The sequence below is a fragment of the Cnephaeus nilssonii genome (genome assembly GCF_951640355.1).
Source record: "Cnephaeus nilssonii genome assembly, chromosome: 6".
Taxonomy (NCBI): domain Eukaryota; kingdom Metazoa; phylum Chordata; class Mammalia; order Chiroptera; family Vespertilionidae; genus Cnephaeus; species Cnephaeus nilssonii.
Window position 1 is genome coordinate 34,499,026 of NC_137077.1, and position 23,683 is coordinate 34,522,708.

General features: G+C 40.8%; 1 protein-coding gene across 2 annotated transcripts in view; it reads left to right on the plus strand.

Moving 5' to 3' along the window:
* The window catches only part of BMAL2 (basic helix-loop-helix ARNT like 2), a 77,326-nt gene extending 70,963 nt beyond the window's left edge, over positions 1-6,363 (plus strand). The window contains exon 15 of one of the 2 annotated variants that reach the window (XM_079774638.1): positions 1,403-6,363. In XM_079774638.1, coding sequence (XP_079630764.1) covers positions 1,403-1,539 — 137 coding nt within the window. In that variant the 3' untranslated portion in view covers positions 1,540-6,363. The remainder of the gene's footprint in view (positions 1-1,402) is intronic. The other variant, XM_079774639.1, reaches the window with a different exon arrangement.
* The last annotated feature ends 17,320 nt before the right edge of the window (positions 6,364-23,683 follow it).

Sequence of the window (23,683 nt, forward strand, 5' to 3'; positions counted from 1 at the left end):
ATCACTATATTTTCAGGCATAGAAGATTTCTAGAGAAGCAAACAAGGTCAAAATGAAGATTTTTCCATTCAAAATCTTAAACGCAGTAACCATACTCTGGATTTTAAAATGTATGTTACTTAATGGACCTGTCATTGAATATTCAGTTATCAACGGAATCCAGGGTATTGTTCCTACATACAATGTAAATAAAACGAAGGTATTTCTATCCAGGAAAAAGTGTCCACTCGCAGGAATTCAAGAATTTTTAAAGGGTACCAATGGTAAAAAGTTTAAGATGCAATTATTCATTCTATGTTTATACAAAGTTCACATCAAGTAAATTCAAGTGACACTGTTTCATACTCCCCATTACTGACATTAATCTGAAATTTTATGTTAATGAAAATTAAAGAACTTAAAGAATCTGGGTATCAACTGTGCACAGAACCACTTATTAATCACCTTAAGTTCTATTGTACTTTGAAAGACATCTAGAAAACTTTGGTTAACCTGTAGCTATGTTTTAACCCTTAATTTCTAGAACCTCATACTTATGTCTAACTTCAAGCTCATTTCCATGGTAACTCCTTAGGTCCTTTTTTTCAATAAAAAAATCTGGTTACTCCCCTTTTATAAGAATACTAGAGGCCCAGTGCACAAAAATTTGTGCACTCAGGGGGGTTCCCTGGGGGATTGGGCCTAAGCTGGCAGTCAGACATCCCTCTGGCAGCTTGGGAGCCCTCAGGGGATGTCCGACTAACAGCTTAGGCCTGCTTCCCGCAGACATCCTTAGTGCTGCCCAGCTTGTGGCTGAGTGGAGCTCCCCCTGTGGGAGCACACTGACCATCAGGGGGCAGCTCCTGTGTTGAGCATCTGCCCCCTGGTGGTCAGTGCACGTCATAGTGACTGGCCATTCCCAGTCGTTCTGCCTTTAGGGTCAGTTTGTATATTACCCTTTTATTATATAGGATTAAGGCTTTATATTCCCCTTTGCCAAAGCCTTCTCATTTTGGGGGTTAAACAAGTTTTGTTTTTTTGTTTTTCCACAAAGCAGGTTAAAGTTAAATTTCTCTTTTGTACACAAGTACACGCACATGCACCGCCGTGCAAGCAAACCTCAGCCTCTAGCTTCCAGTTGTCTGGGAGTCTGTACCTATTCAGGCTCTTATTTTTTATTAAAAAACTCATACACTAGCTCACTTATGTGTATCAAGTGAATTAAGTGCAATTGATCTGACATCAAATTGTTATAAAAATAGGTGACCCATTAACAAATTTATCTGGCTTTTGCAATTTAAGACCTATAGTCTGCCCTCAAAAAAATGCAGTGTATGGCCTTCTAGCCGTGCTTTGCCTTTTTTATACTAATCATTTTTAACCTTCAAATGTACTTACACGGGCCTGTATTTTTATTCTGTAGGCGGTGGTGCCCAGCTGGATTTTGATGCCCTGTGTGACAATGATGACACAGCCATAGCTGCCTTCATGAATTACTTAGAAGTAGAGGGGGGCCTGAGAGACCCCGAAGGCTTCAGCGACATCCACTGGACCCTTTAGCATTTGACTTTTACAGTATTTCCTTTACAAAAAACGATATGTTCTTCTGTACTGTATTGATACTCTTTTTATCCTTTATTCTTATGAAGGTTCTACCAATTTTTATAGATTTGCACCTACTTTCACAGGGATCTGGGGAAATGTGATGTTTTTCTTCAAATAGAACTCAGAATTTTCTACAGACCTCTTTACTCAGCGAACTGGTTTTAAACTCACTAGCTGCTATTTTTTTTTGCTAAAATATTTCTGACCAAGAGTATCACATACATCTTGCTTTGGTTTTGTTTTTATTTATTTTTTTATGCAGCTTTTTTTTTTGAGCAATTTAATATGTTGGCAATTTTTTAGGTCTCAGATTCATTTAATTGACTTATAATAGTAGATTTGTGTAATTTGGAACATTTCCATTTCTTGTATATTTCCTTAATTGAGGACAGGGCTTATGTCTTTTTTAAGAAAACAGTGAGTACTTGAACATTTAAAGGGACAATGCAATTTATAGTCATGATCACAGTGACTACTATGTTCAGTCTTTGTAGACTTGGGCAAGCACAGAGCCAGGATATTTATACCCAGTTGAGCACTTTGAGGTGGATGTTAAATGAGATGATTTTTATTTAAAACTCAGAAAGAGAAAAGTTGAGAGACTTTCAACTTTGCTTACAGAACAGGAAAGATTCTGGGCCGTAGATGTTGGTGATTAATTTTTGTATATTTAATCTTTATGTAACCACTCAAGATATACAGATAGAACAGGTTTTCTATGTTGAAATGGTATGTAGTAACCGATTATCTTAGAGGAAGAAACAGGCCCAGGCAGATTAAATGTTTTGTGTAAAGACAATTAAATTCATATATTTTTAATGTGTACTGTGTATAAACCAGTTTCTTTTTACATACTTGGGAAAGCAGTGAGTTCACTGGTTAAATGATTAATTAACTGATCCAAGAACGAGTTGTGGCCTTAAAGATTATTAAGCAGTTAAGTTACTATTGCATGTAACCAAAGGCAGTTATATACATGGTAACTACCTGAAAAATATGAGGCAATAAGAATTTAAAAACCAATTTTCTAGCTATAATTAAAAATTTGGAGAGCATTAATCCAGAGGTAGCTCAAATTGAGTGCAAGAATTAAGAATATTTAAAGCACTCTAGGTACATCTACCATTTTGAAGATCATATTTCTATATCACCTTACAATTTAAGAGCTCTTTCTAGTTTACCAAGTAAGTTCCCATATAGTCTCTCTTGTGCCCCACACATGAAAGTAAGATAGGCTGGGAACCTGGTGGGGAAACCCTAAGGCTCAGGTGTGGGATTCAAATCCAGTGTTCTTTTAGATGGTTCTATACCTTTCCAGCTGACTGCCCTGAGCCTCTCACCATAACAAAGCATCATTTGATGTAGCCCATTTCTTTAGGCTGTGAGTAGTAGATTGAACTTTCGTCAGGTGTGGTAATGGCAAACATACCTACAGGCATTAACCAAAAGCAGGTGTTCCCTTCAAGCGTGATGACTGCAGTGGCTCAGTGGACAAGGGCATATTGGTACATTATCCTCTTGAGCTGACCCAGTGCTCCAGACGTGTCAGAGGGTTGGCACCACTCCTGGACTTGAGACAGCCAGGTTTAGAATAAGCCCAAGAAACCCTACGAAATGGGGGGAGATTGGTTTGAAGCAGCCTAAGCATGATTGTTAAGTCTGAGGAAGCATGAACGATCACATCTGTTCTCTTTAAGTCGTGCAGATGGACCTGCACTTTAGCGGTCTGAACTATGGCAGGTTAGCCTTGGCCTGCAGAGTTGGCCTAAGTCAGGGGTTTCAGGATAGGTCATTGTGGCTGGATGGCCTCAAAAGCAGATGGGACAAACCATGATGCAAGGATCTGAGAGGCAGAGTTTCTAGAGACCAAACTACTGCAAGAGGACTTATTCCATAGACCAGTTGGCAGATAGCCATTTGGATGCTTTGATCCGTTAATAACCCACTCTAATGTTTTTCTGTAGATCTTCTTGCCCTGGACCCAGAATCCAACCCACATGTATGATACTATATAGCTCTCTCAAGTTTAGTGTTTTTTTCAAAACCCATTGTGTTTGCATTTGATTGTTATTATGAGTGGCAGATGTTTATATGTCTTAATATTACTTTGTCTCCTACCAATCTTGGATGAAAATCTCTATACATTGGATGAAAGCAATGTATTTTTTTTTATTTTTTTTTTTGTGTGTGTGTCCCTCACCCCTCCCCCCGCCCCCCGAAGAATTACTTACAGAGAAGTAGTGGGGTGGAGGAGTGCCTGGAGTCAGAAGAGCCCACTCAGCCTAAGTTTAGCTGTGAGGCTGCAGGTAAGCCATTTAAACTCCCTGTGCCTCAGGTTCCTCATTTGTGATAGGAGATTTGATCTCCAAGTTTACTTCCAGTTCTGATTCTGAGATTCTGATCCATAGGACTTGAGCATGAGGGTCTAGAACTGTGCGGTCCCGTGTGATAGGCACCAGCTGTATGTGGCTACTGAGCACTTTAAATGTAGATCTCAATTGAGATGGGCTGTAAATGTAAATTTCATAGCATACTTCAAACAGTATAAAAGTAAATATAAAATATATTAACAGTTTTATATGGATTCCATGTTCAAATCCTATTTTGGATATACTGAATTTAATGAAACATTAAATTTTTACTTTTGACTTTTCTAATGTGGCTCTTAGAAAATTTTAAATTGCACATGTGCCACACATTCCATTTCTATTGGATGGCTCTGCTCTAGAACATTTTATTAAGTGAATATTACTAAAGTAGACCAAAGGTTATACCATGAATGTGATATTTACCTCTAAATGCTGTGGTTTAAAAAACAATTGTGTATTTATCCTTGATTTAGTACAAATGACTGAACCTCTATCCATGTATCAAATTTAAAACTTTTTAAAAATTGGTAAACTTGAAAATTTGATCATATATTTTATTACAGGATGATAGCCTGAAATCAAATAAAACAAAACTTGAGGTATATGTTGACACTGTATGGTAGTAATTAAATTTGGAAATCCATTGAGAAATCAAAAGACAAACAGAACAGTACAGACCAGAGACTTTTGGTGAATAAATGGGGTTAAAGTATTTAATTACAGTGTTACCATGGGGAAAGGCTGTATTTATGAGTCATGTTCTTTGAGGAATCTCTTTAGAGTCAGGGGCACAGGGAAATGAAATAGCCACTATCTAGTTGTTGGACCATGTTTGGTGGTGTCATTTCAGATCCCGCTCTAAAGAGGACTGAGCCACTCAAGCAGGTCATTTTTGGGCTCTAGAACTGGAGATTCAGATTTGCCAAGCAGGGTACCAAGGGTAGAGCAAGGCTGACAGCTAGGATAATCAGAAGCCATAAAGAAAAACTGCCAAGTGGCCACTAGGTGTCACTTTTCCATTTCTTGAGTGCTTTGTTTTCATTAGGTTAATTTTTCCAAGTACCATGGGGCTTAGGAGAGGCATTTATGTCTTTTGTGTCTAGAATACGTCTGCCTCTCTGGTATGAGTTATTTCATGAGAAGTGCTTTTTAAGAGAAGATTTTTCCCACATAAGATAAGGGCTTTGGTTTAGGGAGCTTTCCAGATGTGGCCCTAGTAAAACGCTGGCCTTAGAAAGAAAACTCATCCAACCTAGAATAAGCTTTCTGAACTCATTTGAGAGTGTATGGTATGTGTGTTACTACTCATACATTCTTGAGCTTAGGTTTGTCTTTTATACCGTTTTTAGCTTTTTTCCAGTTCACTTGTGCTTCGCTGTATATTGGTATTTTTAAAATTTTGTAGTAAATAATGAAAAGAGTGAAATTAAATTATATTTTATAACAATTACTAGTTTGGATTTTTTTATTTGACATATTAAAGTTCCTCCAAAATATCGTATCCCTTCACTGCCTTTATCAAGTGGAAACAGACTCCAGTGTTCTCAAACCACTGGGCAGAGAGGTACATTGAACTGCATCGCTATATACAATTGTGGGTGTGTTCATCAGGATATGCTAACTGCTAAACAACTCTAAAATATCAGTGGCTTCCCCAGGAAACTTCCTTTCTGCTCACACCTCAGTCCAGTGTAACCAATGCTGTCTCTCTACCTCCTCCTCCCTCCCTGCCTCTTCCTCTTTCCATCTCTCAGCTTGGCTTTCCCCTAAACTGGTTTTATCCTCTGATGGACCTTCTTCCCCATAATGACATTCAGAAGTTCCCAGCACATACTTGCTTTTATCCCTGGCAGTCTCAGTGCAAAGAGCTTTTCATTTCCTAGTAATTCACATAAAGATGTGCATTGATTGGGCCTCTGGATTAATTTGGGTCACGTGGACTGTCTTGTGGTCGGCAGGCTAGAAAGTACAGATTGGCCAGGCTTTGGTCACATGCCCACACCTGGATTTAAAGGTATCCTCCCTCGAAAGGGAAATCGTGAAAAATAGCCAACTCCCTGACAGCCCCAGGGCCAGAGGAAGGCATGGTGATGGGAACTTGCAATTCGTCATAGCTGATGATTTCCTAGGAGTGTGGGTTTAGGTATGTGAGTCTCTCGTCTTTGTTTTTGATTGTTTTATATGGAGGTGGAGAGAGTAGCAAGTTATAGCACACGTTTTTAACTGTGGGTACCTTTTCTGTGTAATATCTAGCCAGTAGTCACCTTGAAGGACTCTCCATTGCTTGAAGTAAGTATGCGTAGAAGAGAGTCAGTAAGGAATTGTCTTAAATCCTGTCTAGCTATGTGTTTCTGGCATTTGATTTATAGTTCTCTGAAAAATGTTACTTTATTTTATTGGAATTTGGTCTCCATGAATTGTTTACATTTTAATAGTTAGAAAACAAGAATATTTTAAGACTATTACCGCCATCTTCAAACTAGGAGTGAAAATTTCAAGAGCGTGAGGAGAAAGGAAATTCTACAACACTGTCCTATTTTCTGTGATTATTGTAAACCAAAATGATTTAAAAAATGAATGAATGACTAAACAAAAGGGATGATGTCATTGTTAATGGATATCTAATAGTACCTTATACAAATGGGGAATATGGCTACTCAGGCCCACAACGTAGAGCTTGACTCTTATTTTAACTCTAGATTTTAATGTGTTTATATAGGTACAGTTTTGGTGAGCATTTATTAAATGGGTCCTTTTCAGCAGATCATTCTATATAATAAAGATGTAATATGCAAATGGTCGTTATGCCGTGAAGCGTAACAACCGACAGCATAACGACTGGATCACGGATCAACAGGAGGGTGGGGCAGCGAGCTAGAAGCGGGTGTGGAGAGCTACAGGGGGGTGGGTCAGGGCAGCAAGCTATGAGGAGGGAGGGGGGCGGAGGGAGCTACAGGAGGGCAGAGCAGTGGGCCGAGAGCTACTGGAGGGCAGCAGTGAGCTACTGGCGCATGGATTCGTGCGCAGGGCTACTAGTAGGAAATAAATCAAGTCATTAATAATCAAAGCACCAGTTGCTGGGAACATGCAAGGTTGCAAAACAGTGTAAGGCTTGATGTTTTCCCTTCTAAGATGTGTGTTCACAGGAATACCTGTTAGAAGAACTAAATCCAGCTTTCCTCTAACAGTAACATACTGTATAGTGCTGAAACATACAGAGCTGATTTCTTAAACATAACCTTGAAACAGAACTCGTCAAAATAAACATGCAAATGCACAGTGGCTCTCCATATGTGATCCGGGGAAATGTAACCTCCCTTACAGGAGCTTGTCAGAAATGCTAATCCTTGGGCCTCACCCGGGGTCTGTTGATTTAGAAACACTGGCTGGGCCCAGCAGTCTGAAGCTCACCAAGTCCTCCCGGTGGTTCTGATACACGCCAAGGTGTGAGGCTATTGCTCTGGTTCTCGTCTGTTGTGAATTTGGCCTCTCTTACCCAAACGTGGTGAGGCTTCTCATTCTGTGTCATCTTAGTAACAATGGGAGTTCCCCACATTTGGGAAGAATACAGACTTGTTTTCTAAATGTAACATCTAAGGGACAATCAGAAATAACCTGCCCTCTGTAGGGAGATAGACTACAGAAGTGGTCTATGTCTTTTTAGAACAAAAAGAAAAATTTGCTAGCATTTTCAGGAAAACAAAACAACTAAAAAAGATCCAGTCTCTTTTGTCCCTGGTTTTAGATAATTGGTCTATAAATAACCAATAAAAGGCAAAAATAAATAAATAAATAACAGGATAAGTGTTTAGCTAGGAAGTTGACTAATATTTGTGGCTGTGTAAGGAGAAAATAATATAGGCATTCGCTAGCTATGAAAACAATCCAAGCGTATATAAATAGAAGACATTTTAAAGGAACAGAGGCTGCCTCAAAGCCGAACAAGAGGTCATCTTTGCTCTAGGGATGCAAGAGACTTCCCACACCCTGAGGCAGATCTAGGGTCTGAGGCAGCCTCTGTAGGTGGCTGTCTGTATGTAGAGGTGGCTGGTACTGGGCCATGGTTGATGGCTTAAAGGCTCTAGTCACAACTACCATCTTCCAAGGAATTCTTGAAATCTACCCACCTGCTTATAGACCTTCACATTCACCTTCATAGCAGTGTGAACTGTGCTGAAAACTGGGTTCCCTAGCCAGACATTTTTTAAAAATCCTGGGTTATGTTTCCCCTGGCGGGGAGAGGGGACATTTAATTTTTCAGATCACAATGACACTCTAGAGCATGGTTTCTCTACTTCGTCGCTATTGATGTTTAGGACCAAATAGTTCTGCATTGTGGGAGGCTACCCTGTGCACACAGTAGAATTAGCAGCATCTCTGGCCTATATCCACGAGATGCCAGGAGCAACCCCCACTGACAACCAAAAGTGTCTCCGACGTTGCAAATGTCCTCTGAGGGAGGAGTACAAAATCCCTTCTCCATCCCAAGTTGAGAACCACTCCTCTACAGTTACATTTTCTTCTCTTTTTGTTAAAGAGGGTAGGAAAAATATCTTCCTGTTCTCTATCCTCATTAAGACCACAATGCCTTAGATCCATCTCATTTCCCCTTATTTATCCCCTCCCCTTATGCACCCCCCTCCTGCTCCAGTCTTCCTTCCATACCCAGACTAGCCTCTAAGGTCATCATTTCTTTCCTCTTTGTCTGTGTTCTCAAATCCTGGGCCCCCATTATCCTTCCACCTCACTCAGCTCCAGAAAATCCCAGCTCTGCCATCAGTTCAGCTCTCTGACAACCCCACTCCTTCAGTAGCACCACCCAATACCACTTGAGAAGAATCATAGGTTCGTATAAATTCATGGTCTCACACCAATGAGCCTCAGTGAGGCAGCTCGAGGTTCTTGTTTCTCCTCACTCACTTCAATCGTTCCCACCCGCACCTTGAGTGGGGAGCTCTTAACACATCGAGAAGGTGTTCAATGTTAACAACAGTTTGTTTTGCTTTGGTTTGATGTTGCCTCCTTAATATTGCACTTTGAAGAATAGACAATATATGTGGGCGGGTTTGGAAGAGTTGAATTATAACTGTGAGGAATGACCAACCAAGTGGATCCGCCTGTACCCTGCCAGAATGAGCCAGAACAGCCCCTTCCCCAGGCCTGACCAGGGGGGGCATGTTCAGGATGGATCTATGAAGAGAGAAGAGGGGTAAAAAAATGGGGTGGGGGATGCCAGGGAGAGAGTGAGCTCTGGATGCCTACCTAAGGCTGACTATGAATTTAAAAGTGACCAAAGATAGTTTTGCTCTCTCCATTGGCCCTCGTATGTTTCTGTAAGCTAGCTAAGAGCAAGGTTGTAAGATTGCGCCCTTCCTGGAAATGGACTGTATTCACCTGCCCTCTCAGGCGTCGCATGGCACGAATAAGGCTACACTGATTTCTAAAGCCTGTTGTATTTCTCATTTACATGAACAACTATGTCAGATTTCCCCCACTTTCTTTAAACTTTCTATGTCACTGCTTTTTCCATATTCACAAAAGATGACCTTGCATATCACTTCAGCATGTTCACCATGAAAATAAAGCAGAAACCCTCTTATTTGATGTGTGGACTCCTCATCATTTGATTACCTGAAAAGGTTTATTAAAACAGGGAATAATGCAGAGTGATGTCAGCAGATAGTGTAGGAGACACTAGGCTTTGTCCCCTTCCTCCACGCCTCCCCTCCCCAATAATTATACATCTATCCATGGATGAAACTAGTCTTAGGAACACTCAAGTGTCCAGTGAAAAACCTGCAGCAACACAAGGGAGCAAAAGACCGAGAATAATCACACAAAAGTGTGATCAGCATATCTGAGACAACTGGAGATGGCCATGAACATGTGGTACGTGCCAGCAATCCCCAGTGGCCTCCTCTGCAGAGGACTTTTGCCATGAGGACCTCAATGCCCCTGCCATCACTACCTCAGACCCCCGAGAGAGGAGGCACTGCTATATGCCTCTTCCAAGAAGGATCTGCTGTTACACTGCCCTGGGACCAGGGCCACCCTCCCCCTAACCCTGCACATACCCAGTACCCCCGAGACGTGGCCACTCCACTCTGACTATGCTCCAGACCCCAACTCCATGGCTTCTCCATGAGCAGCTTGCCCAACATTACTGATGCTGTGGCAGGGGTGCCTATGCCCTGGGCACCAGTGCTTCCACTGCCCTGAACCCAGGAGCCATGGCCTCTCCTTGCAGGCCAATGCCCCATAAGATAATCAGCAGGAGCTTTGAGGCCAGAAGGGAATGCGGTGACATACTGAAAGTGCTGAAAGAAACGCTGACAGTCAAGAATACTCTAGAGTAAAGTTGTCCTTCAGAATTGAAAATATAAAGAGTTTCCCATACAAACCAAAGCTGAAGGAATTCATCAGCCTTACAAGATGTTTAAGGGAGTTTGAGGAAATTCGTGCTTAAATGAAAGGATGCTAATTAATAACAGGAAAACTTATGAAAATATAAAACTCACTGGTAAAAGTAAATATATAATTAAATTTAGAAAACGCTAAATCACTTATACTCTATAAAAATGTTTAAAAGTATTAAAAATAACTATAATAATTTGTTAACTGATACAGGTAAAACGATGTAAATTGTGATATCAGAAATAAAATGGGGGAGTGCAAAAACAGAGCTTTTGTATGTTTTTGAAGTTAAGTTGGTTTCAACTTAAAATATTTATAAAATAATGATGAAAGCCTCATGGTAACCACAAAGCAAAAATGTATAGTAGGTGCTCACGAGATAGAAAGGAATCAAAGCATACCATTACAGAACATTAAACACGCATGAGGAGAACAAGAAAGGAAGAACCAGCAGCAGTACAAAACAACCAGAAAACAATGAACAAAATCAATAGTAAGTCCATACTTACCAATAATTAGTTTAAATGATAATGGACCAAATGGACCGAATCCTCCAATCAAAAGACAATGCCTGAGTGAATTAAAAAAAGACTCAACTATAAGCTACCTACAACAGATTCAATTCACCTTTAAGGACACACACAGATTGAAAGTAAGAGGATGGAAAAAGATATTCCAAGCAAATGAAACCCAAAAGACAGGTGGTAACTACACTAATATCAGACAAAATACTAGTAGACTTTAAGCCAAAGTCTGTAACAAGAGACAAAGAAGGTCTGTATATAATGAGAAAGGATAATTTCATAAAGAGGATTTATTAGCAAATATTTCTGCATGCAATATAGGAGTATCTACATATGTAAAGAAAAGCATTAACATATTTAAAGAGGGAAATAGACAGCAATACAATAGTAGGAGACTTCAATACACCACTTTCAACAATAGATCATCCAGACATAAAATCAGTAATGCACTACACGTCAGATCAGATGAACCTAACAGATACTGCCAGAACATTTCACCAAACAAAAGCAGAATAAACTTTCCTTTCAAGAGCCAATAGAACATTCTACAAGATAGATCATATGTTAGGCCACAAAACAAATCTTGACAAATTTTAAATATTGAAATCATATAAAACATTTTCTGACCACCATGGTCTGAAACTATAAATCAATTACAAGAAGAAAATGGAAAAATTCATAAATTTGTGGAGATTAAGCAGCATGCTTGTGAATAACCAATGACTCAAAGAAGAAATCAAAAGAGAAATAAAAAAAAATCTTGAGACAAATGAAAATGGAAACAACATACCAAAACTTATGTGAAGCAGTCTAAGAAGGAATTTTATAAATACCTACATAAAAAAAAGAAAAGTCTCAAAAAAAAAAAAATCTAACTCCATCCTCAAGGAACTAGAAAAAAAATGACTTTCTTGAGAGAAATGCATATTTTACTACTGTTGGGTGGAATATTCTGTAAATATCTTTTAGATTCATTGCTTCTAATGTGTAGTTTAAGTCCACAGTTAGCAGAAGAAAATAAATAAATATCAGGGTGGAAATAAATAAAACAGACAATATAAAAGAGCTGGCTTCTGGAAATATAAACAAAATAGACAAACTTTTAGCTGGATTTCCCAAGAAGAAAGAGAGAGAACTCAAAATCAGATATAAAAGAGGAGACACAAATGATCCCACAAGAATACAAAGGATCATAAGAGACTACTATGAACAATTACATGCCAACAAATTGGATAACATAGAAGAAGTAAATAAATTCCTAGAAACATAAACCTAACAAGACTGAACCATGAAGAAATAGAAAATCTGAACAGATCTATAACTAGTAAGAAGATGAAGTGGTAATCAAAAATCTCCCCAAAAAGAAATGCTAAGGAACAGATGGTTTCACTGATAAATTCTACCAAACATTTAAAAAAGAATGAATACATATCCGTCTCAAAAAAACTGATGAGGAGGGAACACTTCCAAACTCATTTAAGAGACAGCATTACCCTGATATTGAACCCAGATAAGAACACAAGAAAATTAGAAGCCAATTATCTCTGGTGAACACAGATGGGAAAATCCTCACCAAAATATTAGCACACTGAATTCAACAGCACATTAAAAGTACCATACAAAATGATCAAGTCAGCCCTAGCCAGTTTGGCTCAGTGGATAGAGCATTGGCCTACGGACTGAAGGGTTGTGGGTTAGATACTGGTCAAGGGCACATGCCAGGGTTGTGGACTTGACCCCCAGTAGGGGGTGTGCAGGAGGCAGCCAATCAATGATTCTCTCTCGTCATTGATATTTCTATCTATCTCTCCCTCTCCCTTCCTCTCCGAAATCAATAAAAGTATATTTCAAAATGATCAAGTCAGATTTATTCCAGGGATACAAGGATGTTCGACATATGCAAAAAAAATTAATGTGATTTACACTAACAAAGGATAAAAATGAATGCAGAAATTTCTAGTATACAAAATAAACATACAAAAATCAATGACATTTCTATACACTAACAAACTATCTGAAATAGAAAAGAAGTAATCACACTTACCATAAAATCAAAAAGAATAAAGTATTTAGGGGTAAATTTAACTGAGGAGATGAAAGACCTATACACTGAAAACTATAAGACATTAATGAAAGAAATTAAAGATGACACAAATAAATGGAAGATATTCGTGTTCATGGATTAAAAGAATTAATATTGTTAAAATGTCCATACTACCCAAAGTGACCTACAGATTCAATGCAATTCCCATCAAAATTCAAATGGCATTTTTTATGGAAATAGAAAAGACAACCCCAAAGTTTTAATGGAACCATAGGAGACCCTGAATCACCAAAGCAATCTTGAGAAAGAACCAAGCTGAAGGCATCACATTTCCTGACTTCAAGTTACATTACAAACCTACAGTAATCAAAATAGTATGTTATTGGCATAGAAATAGATGATACATAGGTCAGTGGAATAGAATAGGAATCCCAGAAATAAACTCATGAATATATGATCAATTAAATTAAAACAAAGGAGCCACGAATACGCAGTAGGGAAAGAATAATCTCTTCAAGCAATGGTGCTGGAAAAACTAGACAGCGTGGTTTAAAGACGTGAAAGTAAGACCTGAAACCATAAAACTCCTAGAAGAAAACATAGGCAGAAAGATCCTTGACATTGATCTTGGCAATGATTTGTTTTTGGATTTGACACCCAAAGCAAAGGTAACAAAAGCAAAAATAATTAAGTGGGACCTCAATCAAGCTAGAAAGCTTTTGCACAGTGAAAGAAACCATCAACAAAATGAAAAGGCAACCTACAGAATGGGGGGAGATATTTGTAAATCACATGTATGATAAGAGGTTAGTATTCAAAATATACAAGAAACTCACACAATTCAATAGCAAAATAATAATAATAATAATAATAAAATAACCTGATTTTTAAAATGGGCAAAGGACCTGAACAGACATTCTTCCAGAGAAGACATGAGTAGCCAACATGGAAAGGCGCTCAACATCACTAGTTGTCAGGGAAATGCAAAGCAAAACCTCAATGAGATGTCAGTTCATACCTGTTAGGTTTGGGGGAATGGATGAAAAAGGTGAAGGGATTAAGAAGTAGAAATTTGTAGTTATAAAAATAGTCACAGGGATGTAAAGCATGAGGAATATAGTGAATATCGTAATAACTATGTATGGTGTCAGTTGGGTACTAGACTTAGCAGGGGCTTCACTTTGTAAGTTATATAAATGTCTAATCACTATGTTGTACACTTGAAATGAATAACAATATATGTCAATTCTGATTGAAAAATTAAAATATTTTAAAAAACAAACAGAATCACTAAGAAAATGATACATGTACAGTTTTTATCAGTTTTTAAGATTTTTATTGATTTTAGAGAGGAAGGGAAAGGGAGAGAGAGATAGAAACATCAATCATGAGAGAGAATCATTGATCGGCTGCCTCCTACACGCCCCCAACTGGGGACTGAGCCTGCAACCTGGGCATGTGCCCTGGCCAGGAATTGAACCATGACCTCTAGGTTCAAAGGTCAATGCTCAACCACTGAGCCACGCTGGCCAGGCCAATACATGTATAATTTAACATTTTGTTTTAACCTAGTATGCTTGCATTTATTAATCTGAGTTAGAACCAAGCCTTTTTTGAGGGAATTCATTAATTGGAGTTCTGCAGAAATCCATCACTAATTTATCATTTGTGACATCTAATTTAAATTCTCTTGATGAAGCAATATGAATTCATAATTCTACTAGATTTTTAGATTTAGTTTTTTCACCCAAACTCTTAGAGTTGTATCGCCCACACCTACTTTGACAAAAAGAAAAAGTATCAAGTTACATTTTTAAGATTTTCTCAAAGACTGGCTTTCATAAAAACATTTTATTTTAAACTCTTATTCCATCCCTTTATATTATTCCATACAATAAGTACAATAGGCATGAACAGGTCACAAAGGGAAAAGAGGTCACTTAGGCAAGAAAGTCTATGCACAGAGCTCCTGCCACAATTCCATTTCCTTCCATGGAGCCTACCAGGTCCCAGCACCCACAGACATTCCGTCAGAACAGAAGAGGGCCCCCTCTGCTTATCTAAAGAGCCCTTCTCTTGGGCTCTGCATCCAACCTCCCAAAGCCTCAGGCCCCTCAATCTATCCCCTTCTCTTGTATTAACATCTCCCTCTTTTCTACCCCTTTCTCGTGGGCACTTAAACCTAATAACTCTTATTAACAAAACAATTATCCATAGGCCCATGTCTTGCTCCAACAACCATCCTCCCCTTTAAAGCTATTTGGTGGTGTTTTTGTTTGTTTGTTTGTAACTTGCCCACACTTGTGCTTTCACTTCCTCACCTCCAATTTACTGCTTGGCTCACAGGCCTCCGCTAAAATTCTCAGGAAGGTCGTCAATGGCCTTGTTGTCTCAAGCAGTTCTCTTGACATTCCTCACTACAGACCACTTCCTCCTTTCTTTTTTGTTGTTGTTAATCCTCATCTGAGGATATTTTTTCCATTGAATTTTATACAGAATGGAAGGGAAGGGGGAGAGAGAGAAAGAGAAAGAAACATCAAAGTGAGACACACCCCCACGTGCCCCACCGGGGCTGGGAATCAAACCTGCAACCCAGGTACATGCCCTTGACCTGGAATCAAACCCCAGATCCTTTGGTGCGTGGGATAATGCTCTATCTACTGAGAAACACTGACCAGAGCGACTTCCTCCTTCCTTGAATCTGCCTTACTCAGCTCCAAATAAAATACAGGATACCCAGTTAAATTTTCATTTTAGACAATTAATGAATAATTTTTTAGTGTAAGTATAACCCGTGAGCAATTTGGGACATACTTACATGAAAAAAATATTTGCTATTTATCTGAAATTCAAATTGAGGTGGTCACCTATAGTTTACCTGGCAACTTTATTGTAGCTTTCCATTTTACTCATACCACTGCCTTAGTTTTTGGACGCTCAAAGATTAAACAGAAGCCACAATTGCAAAACTGGTAACTTGCAACACAAGCTAAGTGCAATTTGTTACAGCTGAAGCTCATTCAGACCTCATGTTCGAAGGTAAGACCATGAAGCACTTTGACAGTAACTTGCCAGGGACTCATGAATCCCAGAAGTGTCTTAGCACAGGCTGTCACTACAAAATGCCGTAAGTTGGTGGCTTAACAAACAAAAGATATTTTCTTACAGTTTTTGGGGCTGGGAAGTCCAAGACAGAGGAACCAGCATGGCGCATTTCAGGTGAGAGCTTGCTTCTGGCTTGTGGGAAGGGGGAAAGGAGCAGCGAGCTTTCTGGCGTCTCTTCTTATAAGGACACCAATCCCACCCCACCCTCACGATCTCATCTGAATCTGATTGCCTCCTAATGACCCCATCTTCAAATACCACCACATTGGGGGTAGGGCTTCCACCCTTGATTTTGGGGGGACACAGTTCAGTCCACCACACAGAAAATTACCTAGTTTATAAGTTGGGCCAGTCCCTGCCCAAATGTCACTTGCTAACGCACACTCCCAAGAAACCACCCCAAGACTAATTAGCCTCCTAATGGCCCCGCTTTGAGACAATAACACGTAGTCTCTCTGCTTCCTAATTGGTAAAGTAGCCTCTCTTCTCACCCTACTTTTCTCCCTCAATGTTTGGTTCTCAGATACTAGCTTCGCCAGAGTCAGCTGGGGGGCTTGTTAAAACCCAGAATGCTGGGCCCTCCAGAGGCAGGAGATCTAGGCGGGGCCTGGGAATTTGCATTTCTAACGAGGTCTCAGGTGCTGCTGCTGTTCCAAGGACCAGGCTTTGAGAACCCCTGCTTTACAGATCTCTCAATTGCCTGGGGTGGGGACTGAGCTCCCCAGGTGATTCTAAGCAACAGGGCTGACAACCCTGCTCTAATGCATTTTCCACACTGTAGCCAGTTTGCTTTTTTTGAAAAGCACAAATCCGAGAAAGGAGCTTATCAGCTGAAAACATTTAAGGGCATCTCACTGCCCTCGGAGTTATACATGGTCCCTTACCAAGTCTTACAGGACCTGCGTAATGTGCTCCCAGCTTACTTCTCTCTGCCACCTGCAGCCCCACACCAGATCCCATCACCACTTCATGCCCTGCGATCCAGGCTTTCATCAGAAATGATCAGAATCTGGACCACAGCAGTTCCCTGAAGTTGGCCTTGTTCTTCTTCTCCTTGAGTCTTGGCACATCCTGCATCCTTACCGGGAAAGTTCTCACCAATACACCTTTCACCTGGCTAACCCTTCCTTTCCCTGTAGAGCAGTGGTTCTCAACCTTTCTAATGCCGCGGCCCTTTAATACAGTTCCTCATGTTGTGGTGACCCCCAACCATAAAATTATTTTCATTGCTACTTCATAACTGTAATTTTGCTACTGTTAATGAATCGTAATGTAAATATCTGTGCTTTCCGATGGTCTTAGGCTCTACAGCAGCGGTTGAGACCCACAGGTTGAGAACTGCTAGCAGGGTCGCCTAAGACCATCGGAAAACACAGACTTTTTTTTTTTCTGGGTTGATGCTTCTGAGCCCCAAAGACGCAGCCAGGTGTCTCTCCTTTGTGCCCCATGATAATCTTTACTAGCAACTAGCAGCTGCATCTGTGTGCACCATCTACCACTATGAGCTCGGCGGGGGCAGGGCTGTATGTTTATCCGTCCTTGCATTCTCTCTACTCTAGCTCAGCACCTGGCACAGAGCAGATGCTCAATACATAGTTGATTAAATAAATGTTAATTGTTGTTGTTGTTTTGAAAAGCATCAGCTTTCCAGTTTAAAGAGATTTGAATGTAAATTCTTGCTATGCCACTTATTAGGTGTAGGTATAGAACCTTGGACAAGTCATTCACCTCTCAGAACTTGTTACCCACTGGTGAAATGAGAATAACAGCAACTACCCTAGAAGCTGCTGTCAGGATTAGTGATATAATAGATATAAACCCAGAACACAATGCCTGTCAGGTCAGAGTTATAACAATAAACGAGTGGTCCTCTCTCTCAGTTCTCCCAAGTGGCCAGACCTTAGTTTAGTAGAATACACTATTCATTGATATAGAAAGCCTGGCCATACTTGGATTTAATGCCATTTACCCCCCCCCCCTCGCCCCCATCCCCCCATTTTCTCCCCACTGTGTAAAATCACAATCAAATTGATAAAAATGAGAATCAACCTGGAATCAGTGCTTTTCTCTGCTTTGTATCAGAAGGACAAAACTCAGACTTGGGCCTCCAAATATGCTGGTCTTCAAAGACTTATACAAGAAGCAAGGAGTCCCAGCCAGGTCCTGGGACCCCTGGGATTAACATTTTTAAAGTCCTCTTTCCCCATTTCTTTTCCCCAATATCCTGAAGAAATGAAAGTAAGGGAACTTTTTATACTATGATTCAAGGTGGAGCAGCTTAAGATATGCTAGCTGGAGACTGGCCTGGTGGCTCAGTTGGTTGGAGCATTGTCCCATGCACCTAAAGGTGGTGGGTTCAATTCCCGGTCAGGGCACATACTCAGGTTTCAGGCAAGTACAGGAGGCAACTGATCGATGTTTCTCTCTCATATTGATCTCTCTCTCTCTCTCTCTCTCTCTCTCCATTCCTCTCTCTCTAAAAAATCAATAAAAGCATATCCTCAGGTGAGGATTAAAAAAAAAAAAGATATAGTAGCTGAAGGTTAAAGTTTTCCTTGAGAAAGGTCTTGTCTTATTGATAATCCACCCTGAGTTCACTCTAACATCCTCCACCCCATTCTCTAACCACCTGATTCTAATGCCTTCCGTCTTCCACTCTCACACTTCATCTAGCAGTTGAGCTAATAAAGAGAGAAGGGTGAAATTATAGAATCAAAGGCTTGAAAGGACCAAGGAACTTTTAAAGAAGAAAGAGAAGGCAGGGGTTGGAGAGGGGGTGGATTTTCTGTCTACTGCAGACTTGACTCTATGTTGGTTGGCAGGCCACGTGAGATCTCAGACACCCTAGAGGTCAGAAAACTGTATTACTTAACGTGAAGCCACATTGTCTTAAGTTTATGCTAAACTGAAGACTCTTGTTATAGATCATGCCACCTCCTACTTCCATGATCAGGAGCAGAGAATAATGCTAGCGCTACTGGGTAAATCACAAACGTCATAAAAATGTTTGAACTGCTCATCCAAACCAAATACATTGCTCTGGTCTTTGCATAAACAACATTTGGATAAACAAACATTTTATGCTGTAGTTACCTTTATCTGTGTAGGGAACAAAGTAATCCATTACCTGCCGCGTGCTTATGAAAAAATAATGAATAGAAACAATTTGACAAGATTTCTCAATTACAAAGAACTTCTTTCCAACAAGTAATATATTGAAATTAATTGTGAACAATACAGGTATAATGGCTAATTTTATGAGTCACCTTGCCTGGCCATGAGATGCCCGGATTAAACGTTTTGGGTGTGTCTGTGATGAGATTAGATTTTAAGTTGGTGGACTCCCTAACGTAGATTGTCCGCCCAATGAGCATCATCCGATCACTGAGGACCTGAAAGAACAAAAAGTGGAGGAAGAGGAATTTGTCTATTTTTTCTGCCTCACTGTTTGAGCTGGACATCTCATCTTCTCTTACCCTTGGACTCGGATTTATACCACTGGCTCCCTGGTTCTGAGGTCTTTGGACTTGGACTGAATTATACTGCCAGCTTCCCTGGGTCTCCAGCCTGCAGACTTGGGTCTTCTAATCTCAAAATTTATTATGAGGAATTCACTCATGTGATTATGGAGGATGACAAGACCCAATATCTGTAAGAGGATATACACTGAGTGGCCAGATTATTATGATCTCTGGACACATAATAATCTGGCCACTCCGTGTATATCCTATATAATAAAAGGCTAATATGCAAATTGTCCCCTCGACCATGAGTTCGACCAGCAGGCAGGCCAGCCAACTGCCCATGTCCCCTCCCCATGACCGGGCTGGCTGGACCCCACCCGTGCACGAATTCATGCACCGGCCCTCTAATACACACACACACACACACACACACACACACACACACACACACTGAGTGGCCAGATTATTATGCATTCAGAGATCATAATAATCTGGCCACTCAGTGTATATCTATCCTCTTCCTTCTGTTTCTCTGAAGAACAGGACTAATAAAATAGGAATCCACTTATCGAGGGTATGGATTAAAAGACTGACAGAAGGTATAATAAGGCTCCCCTCTCTGATTGGCTTTCCTGGGAGCTTTTATTGCATAGAGAAAATTTGGTTTAAATTTATTGTGCCTTTGATTGAGTTAAATATAACACCAAATGATTTACACAGAATTCGTATAATGAATTCGGAAGGGGAAAAGTTAAAACCCTCAATATAAATCCATTGAGTAATCCACTGCTAACACCAATATGGCTCCCTTCCCTCCTTGCACGCTGTTAATTCCATTTCTCTGGCTGTGTGTTTCCATTTGCCTGCAGAAGAGCCAGAGGCTCTGACAAAGCCAGCCGTCGCCTCTTGGAGACCCAGGAGGGGATGGGCCCATTTGTCTTCGATGCCTGGCTGTCTGGGTCTTGGCTCTCTAGCTAAGCCTCTCCCCCAGGACTTTTCACACCAGAGTGGGCTCCCTGTGTGCTGCCCCTCTTCCCTCTCTCACCTCAGTCTTTCTGTTTATGCAGTTTTAGCTCCTGGCCCTCAACCAGGAAGGCCTCTAAAGGCAATCGTGTCAAACGCAGCGAGGAATGATTCTGTGCTCAGTCAGGGCTCGCCTCTCTTCCTCTCAGGAGAGAGGCCCTCGGAGGCCATTTCCCCTGGCAGCCTCAGCCTGTCCTGTCCCGAGGGTCATGCCTGGTCACCTAATCCTAGTCCCCTGAAGGCTATTGATCCTCTCTCTACTCCTGATTCAGGCCTTCTTGTCCCTTCCTTGGGTATGAGACTAGTACCCTATTCCTTCAGTATCCCCTGCCCACTCCTCCCTCCACTCCCACCCCTGCAGACAGGGCTGGGTTGTCTGACAAGCACCACTTGACCTGGCCTCTTTTCTCCTGATGCCGGTTTTCACTGAACCACTTTGTGTCCTCATCATAAGTGGATGCTATCAATTAGCTGAGGCTTCTTCTTACTCAGATAAGTTTGTTAGCATCTAACACTACTAGGACGACTAGGACAGTTACTTCTGTATAACTTACATGACAGATGTGTTGTGTCAATTCACGTTAACCTATACCCCCCTGGGGGTTCTTGGGAATCCACCCTTCAGGATGGGTAGATTAGCATACTCGGGACTGTGGTCCAGAGTCCTTCTGGAGAGGGCAGCACTTCGAACCTGCATCCAAATTTGAAACAGAGAATTCCCTAGTTACCCAGGGCATGTGAGACACGATGCTCCTTGGTGAAGGACTGTTCCTACAGTTATTTAAAAATGGCATTTCAGGCAACTGAGCCTGTCATATAAAATAAAATTATGAAAGTTATAGGCAAGTATTAAGGTAAAATGGGCTAACTCTTTCTAGGTGGAAGTTTCTTGACCTTTTTGCAACACGGGCTTCAAACAGTGAGTACCAGTACATGTCCACGAACAAGGTTATCCCCAGAGGAAAAGAAACGCTTCCCTAAATGATTTCCTGGGGAGGGTGAAAGCGAAATTTTAGAATCTTTACGAGACACTGATATAAGGAATTCTAGGTTTTGATAAACTTTATACATGGCCAAGCTGAGGCTTTCTGCATCTTTTCTCATATGAATAATAGGAAGATACAAATACAGTTATTTATTTCATCCCTAACGATAGTTATTTACCATTTCTTCTTCCAAAATTCAGCTTGCCGTTGATTCCCATTATTTGTAGTAGTTATGTTCTGTAGAATTGCTGTTGAACACTGACTTGGCAAACACTGAACTGCTGCCCCTAAGGGGGACATACTGGGTTAGGCTTCTTTAAGCCTATGGTCACATTTTCGTCAACCAATCCATACATAACTTATGGCTGTGTCTCTATTTAAAGACACAACATTTAATATGTTATTGATTCATTAACGTTGAAGGACCAGTCAACAGCACCATAACTCATGCCCGAATGAAGCTTACCCGATAACCTGTTATTTTTCTGTAAGGTGCCTTCTTGTGCAAAGGAACGCTAGACAGCACTTTAGCACTACATTTGGGGACATTATACATAGTGAAATCGTCAGTAAAACCCCACAAGAATGCAAAAATGTGGTATGTATAGTCCCCCAAAGATGCTTGTTTACAATATAAGAGCAGAAAGGAGCAGACAGAGCAGCACCTTGTCCAACCTCAGCTGGGAGCATGTGGTCAGGGGACTCACTTTTCACCGCTCTGTGCAAGGTCACAAGGTCACAAATGACTGCAAAAGTGCCAAGAGTATTGTTCTGGCCAGTGTGGCTCCGTTTGTTGAGTTTCGTCCCATTCACAAGAGGTTACCAGTTCAGTTCCTGGTCAGGGCACATGCCCCAGTTGTTGTCTTGATCCCTAGTAGGGGGCATGCAGGAGGCAGCTGATCCATGTTTCTCTCATGGATGTTTCTCTCCATCTCCCTTCCTCTCTCTCTAAAATAAATAAAAACAGATTTTTTATTTTAAAAAGGTGCCAAGAGTATTTTGGGGTTTACAAATAAATTTTAGTAAGTCAATTTGCAAATATGGAATCTATGAGTAATGAGGATGATTATATATATTCTTGGTTCCCCATCGGCCTCTCTCTCCAACACCCTTATTTTTGGCCTTCTTTTCTAGAACTCTTCTGGGCCTGCTTTCCTGAGGCAAGGTCCTTAATGGACCCTTCCCACCCACCCCCTTTTAAAGTCACTTCACATCTACCACTCTCTGCAGGGAACATACGTGAGCTAGCATGAATAAGATGCAGTCAATTCAATCACATTTAAGAGATCATAGCTGAGCCTGGCTGGTGTGCTCAGTGGTTGAGTGTCGACCTATGAACCAGGAGGTCACGATTCAATTCCTGATCAGGGCATATGCCTGGGTTGTGGGCTCAATCCCCAGTGTGCGGTGTGCAGGAGGCAGCCAATCAATGATTCTCTCTCATCATCAATGTTTCTATCTCTCTCTTCCTCTCTGAAATCAATAAAAATGTATATTAAAAAACAGAGCAAGAGATCATAGCTGATACAATCTATACCTGTTCCAGAGATATTTATAATTTTGTAAAATCTGTTCCTTAATGATGTAGGATACAACTTTAATAGCAAAATTGCTATTCTATTGAGTAGTAAGGTGGATATTAGGGGAAATGAGGGTAAGGAAGGCACATTTCTGACATCACATCATATGAGGGACCACCTGTTCTGGAAACTGGAACTTTCTTCCCAGGCCTGTGGTTGTAACATATGTCCCGTGACGTCCATGGTGCTGGAGTTCTGTTTGATGCCCACAGTCTCAGAGCATGAGTGCCCCAGCCCACTCCTGCTGGGCTTCCCAGGAGTATTTCAAGCTCCCGGCTCAGTGTCCAAGGAGAGACATATCTGTCCATTGGCCCCAAGTTTTCAACCAGGTGAGGTTCTGGGTTGAGCATCCATGCTATCGTAGGAGATCCCTGGCCTCGGAAGTGCCTCCTCCAGGAGCTGGCTGGACGGGACCATGACAACTTTTCCAGCGTGGTCAAGATTCTCCAGCGTGGTTTGGGTCTGCTGCCTGTTGTTTAAACGGTTATCATTATAAAAAGAGGACTCTACCCAGAGCCTGCTGAGATAAAAGCTGCTGCCCCATCCCATGCTGGGGCACATGAGGGTTATTTTAGTGGCTGTGTACACAG